General features: G+C 52.6%; 1 protein-coding gene across 2 annotated transcripts in view; it reads right to left on the reverse strand.

Annotated features, from left to right (window-relative positions):
* Positions 1-4555, reverse strand: part of KIRREL3 (kirre like nephrin family adhesion molecule 3) — a 489958-nt gene extending 485403 nt beyond the window's left edge. For both annotated transcript variants that reach the window (XM_012808957.1, XM_012808956.1), the window contains exon 1: positions 4142-4555. In XM_012808957.1, coding sequence (XP_012664411.1) covers positions 4142-4196 — 55 coding nt within the window. In that variant the 5' untranslated portion in view covers positions 4197-4555. The remainder of the gene's footprint in view (positions 1-4141) is intronic.
* Between the last annotated feature and the right edge of the window lie 379 nt (positions 4556-4934).

A 4934-nucleotide genomic window follows, 5' to 3' on the forward strand; every position in this document is an offset into this window, starting at 1 on the left:
GAGGGGTCACCATCACCCTCTGGGAGAGAGAGGTCACCGTGACCCCCTGGGAGAGAGGGGTCACCATCACCCTCTGGGAGAGAGAGGTCACCGTGTCCCTCTGGGAGAGAGAGGTCACCGTGCCCCCCTGGGAGAAAGAGGTCACCGTGACCCCTTGGAAGATGGAGGTCACCGTAACCCCCTGGGAGAGAGAGGTCACCGTGACCCCCTGGGAGAGAGAGGTCACCATCACCCTCTGGGAGAGAGAGGTCACTGTGACCCCTTGGAAGATGGAGGTCACCGTGACCCCCTGGGAGATGGAGGTCACCATGACCCCCTGCCCTCTCACAACCACCTGACAGCCCAGTTTGGTGTTTTCTGCCCATGGGGGAAGCAAATGGGTTCCTTTGGCCCTACCCAAAGTGGAGAATATGGCACCCTGAATTAATCCTTAGCTCAGGGATGTCACTAGCAGGGAAATCTAAGTTTTCACTTTCACCCCAAACCCTTCAGGGCAGCATAGCACACATGCGAAGCCAACAAGAGAAGGTTCAGCAGAATTCCTGCCTTCCGAACCGGGAAGTTGCAAGGCAGGACATGTTTCTCTGGGAACGCCAGAGTAAAGAGAACACCTTCCTAAGAGCACATGAAGTAGAAGACGCCAAGTCTGTACCTCTGCCCCTCCCCTCGCTGTTTCAGAACTGGAGATCTCAGCGGAGGCAGGGAGTCATCAGTCCCACAAAGACACAGCTCCTCAAAGCTACCTAAGATGTGTACGTGCAAGGTGGATGAGAAGGGACTTGAAGAATGAGGAGGGCATGGGAGGAAACAGTTGTGGGTGAACTGCAATGATGGAGGGAAAAAGATGCGGCAAGTTCTAAGTTTATGGATGACAAGAGAATCGATTCCTTTTCACCCAGGGGCAGAACATGCCTCTTCTCTGCAGGAGGCAAATTGTGCTGTGACATTATCCCTTTCTGTACAAAGCACGACCATCCTGTCAGCTAAGGGAGGAGGCGTCCCCAGCAAGAGGGAAACTCACAAGCAGCTCACGCGGGCAGCTCTCTGTCTTCCTGGGAGCCAGGGACATCGGCAGGGGCAGAAAGAGTGGAATAGCATTTAGCCTTTCTGCTGCCACCTTAGGAAAGATGCAGAAATATCTTGATCTCGGTCTACACAAAAAGCCTAAACTTTAAAAGGATAGGAACACAGCATATTACTCACATTAATTATACATTAAGTCTGCTCTTTCTCTAAAGGCTTATTTTAAAAAAAAAGTAAAGGTGAATAGGTCGGGCGTGGTGGTTCGTGCCTGTAACCCAGCATTTTGGGAGGTCGAGGGAAGAGGATCACTTGAGCCCAAAGGCTTGAGACCAGCCTGGGCAACATAGTGAGACCCCATCTCTACCAAAAATCAAAACCAAAAACAAAAGTAAAGATGAATAAATATTCAACAAATTAGGAGGCAAAGGACAGTGAGGATGAACTTTAAGAGACGACCTGCATGTTTGGTGATCAGAGTCTTCAGAGCACTGTCTGAAGTACTCCCTGTGCACTGGGAGCACAAGGCTTGGTGACAGTATTCCCAGAAACGCCGAAATGGCACGCAGATTCCTACTGTGAGAGGTGTTGGGCAGCAGATGGCTGTGTCTCAGCGTGCCAGATAAAGCCCTAAAAGGAACTCTGGACATTTGCATTCTATGAGTGAAGGCCACCCCCAAGTCTCTGTGCAGGTCCCTGGAAAAGCACCACAGGGGGCAGGAGGCAGGCCAGGGGCTCTTTGGGGATGTCAGGTGGGAGCAGCCTTGGTCCCAGGTGGGGGCAGGGGTCATAGCAGGTGCTATCTGGAGCCATGTGGGCCGATGCTCTTGTGACTTGTCAGAAGGGGAGATGTCGCCCATACCTGGAATGTGTGTCCTATGTGGGGCTAAGGCCGTGTGTAAACTAGGCACTTATGGAAAGATGTCCATATAGAATTCTCTGGGAATTCACAGTACTCAAAACATCCTCTGTATTTAAAAAAGTCCACAGATCAAGTCACATTTATATCTCAACAAAGTCCTAAACCATCTTCCCTCTTGACCGCCTGACCCTTAATTCCTGTGGCCAGAGGCCATCTTTGAACTACAGCATGCAGTGGTGTGGGGTGCTCTGGCCGTCCACTTCGATCTCCGTCTTTCTTTAGACATGGTTTGGAGTCCCACGGATGGGCATCTACCATTAAGTAGGGTGGGCAAGCTCAGAATACTCTGGAGTAGCAAGGTACTCTGGATTGCAAGATGCTGTGGCTTCTCCCTAGTGCCCACAGGGGTAAGGGTAGATGAAACAGAGCATTTAACCTCCAGGTAAATATTTAAAGATTCATATGAGGCAGTCAAGAAACAGCTCTGTGCAGAGGAAGGATAAGCAGAGGAGAAGACGCACACTCTAATGATTTAGACAGCCAGGGAGACACTGAGACACCTATAGGCTTCTCATGCCAGTCTAGATAAGAGTCGCTGATCAGCTTCTAAAACCACAGGACTGATGACAATGTGCACTGATCCCATGCACACCTGTGTGTGTGAAGGGCTGTGTGTGTATGGAAGATTCCCTCCGCCTCTCAGGGATTCTATATACAACTTCCTGAGTGAATTGGTAAGAAGAAAAGCAGAATAAGCAGGTGAGTGCTTGTGCGTGTGTGCCCATAAGCAGGTGCGCACACATCCAAGACAGAGGGTAATCCACACAATGGTAACAGAACCGAACCTGTCTCCAAACCAGTGTTCAGAGATAGTTCTTATTCATTCAGCCTGAAAACTCTGGGGAAGGCAATTTATCTTCCTGCTGCTCTAGAGATCCCTGGTGAGCAGCACACGGCCACAGGAATACATGAGAACACATTAGCATTATACACGACGTAGGCGCACACACACACACTAACACACACGTATATGAAGGAGGGGCTCCCCAGCTTTGATCAGGAGGGTGAAAAGCAAAGTTTGAACTGCACAGATAAGGAGAAAACCTGCAGTGACCACAAGTACCAGTGGGAGAGGGGAGGAAGGAAGCCAGGTTTCTGCTTCCATTTGGCTTCTCCCTGACAGGGGAGAATGGGAGCCGTGCTGTTTGCGTGCAATGCCAGCCACCCATGGCGGTGCTCTGCTTTCTCGAAAACTTTTACCCTTCATTTAATCAACAGATGGACGTGCTCTGTTGTGGGTTTTTCTGGGAGAGTCCTGTTCCTCTCGGAGCCATGCTGGCTGGCACAAATGCTGCCTCAGATGGCAGAGGTGGCACTGGCATTCCAAAAGACTGGGCAAGCACCGAGGTATACTTGTCCCTTCTAACTCAATTCCACAGGTGACTTTTGATGCCTTTGGCTAAATAGGGACTTACAATCCTCCTCATGAAAATTCCTCCCCTCTCTCTGCCACCACCGGCCCCACGGCTCCCAGTGGCAGGGAGCCCAGGGGTGGCAAAGTTCCTTCAGGAGAGTTCACCAGCTTGCCTCTCTGCCCCTACCGGGCTGCAGAAAGGAAACAATCAGCACAGAGGGTGAAGCTGCATTTTATACAGGGAATCGGGGCTGTGTAGGCTTCAGAATTCAGCCTTATTCAGGGAGCTCTATGCCGTTCAATGAAACTCTTCACCAGATTTCCCAGCCACTGCAAATTAACCCCACGGCACATTCTGTAATTGCAGCCCCTTCTGCAACTGTGCAAACCACACACGTTCGCTTTTGAATACACTAGTGCAAGTCAGACCTTATTCCAGCTGAAATATCCACCTAAACAAAGCTCTCCTTCCCTGCCCTGCCTTCCTCAAGCTGGGTCTGAAGGCGAGGGGGTGCGCAGAAGTTCAGAGCCGCACAGCCACGGAGATACTACCTAATTAACACACCAAGAGCATAAAGAACTCGTTTGCATTGGAGAGTTTGAGCTGGATATTGACAAGTCGCCCCCTCCCCTCGCAGACCCCGTCCTTCGGAAGGCAGATAAACAGTACCATTTTGTTGCATTTGCAAAGGCACAGAGGCAATGCCAGGGCATCTCAGCCGGGCACCCAGAGACGCATCAATCAGCCCGAGTTCCCAGAGCCTGCCCACATTCCTGCCCACAGCCTCCCGCGCCCTGACAACCCAGCCGACTTTCTCCCAACTCCAGCGGCGCGTCGGTCCTACCTTGACTGAAAAGGAAGAAGCAGACGAAGAGCAGGTCGAGCTGGAAAGGTCTCATTCCTCAGCGCGGCGAGGGGAAGCCGGCGGGCAACTTGGGCGTGCAGTTACTTTCTCTCCCCGGGCTCCGGAGCTCAGCCTGCGCCGCGCGTCCTCTCCGGGTCTCGCTGACCATCTGTCTGTCCGTCGGTCCCTCCGGGTGGCCTGGGTCTCTTTGTGCCTCCGGGAATCTGCAGCCAGCCGAGACAAATCGCCTGTTTTTAGCTGCCTCGGGCAGCGGGGATCCTCAGCAACGTCCCCACTCGGAGCAGATCCTTTCTCTGGCTCTCGGCATCCCAGGCACACGGCTTTCTCCGGCGGGCTCCTCCCACAGCCAGCCAGCCAGCGAGTGACGAGTGACAGAAGAGCAGCTTTCACTGAGGCTGGGGCGAGGGGAGAGGGAGGGGAGACAGGTCATAATTAAAGAGGAAACACTTGGAAAAGGAGATGTATGCGGGGCGGGCAGTGGGGGGAAAGGCTGTGGTGTCTGTCTTTCCCCTGAATAGGAGGAAATTCGGCTTTTGTCACCATTATTGACCAAAAAGCATCTTGAGCACGGAGCGGAGCTGTGACTTTTTGTCCCCACGTTGCAACGTCGTTACCGGGAGAGAAGTTAAGGATGACTATATGCATGCAAATACGCACGCGTTGCCTTCACACAGGGACTGGGACTGGGCTGACACGAAATTAGGCAGAGCCGAGGGGGGGAGGGGGCGCACTCTCCCCAGGAGGGACTCGGCCAGTGTCTGCAGCGTGGGGT

The sequence above is a fragment of the Otolemur garnettii genome, unplaced genomic scaffold, assembly GCF_000181295.1.
Source record: "Otolemur garnettii isolate 467f Iridium unplaced genomic scaffold, OtoGar3 scaffold00097, whole genome shotgun sequence".
In the NCBI taxonomy this organism is placed as follows: Eukaryota; Metazoa; Chordata; class Mammalia; order Primates; family Galagidae; genus Otolemur; species Otolemur garnettii.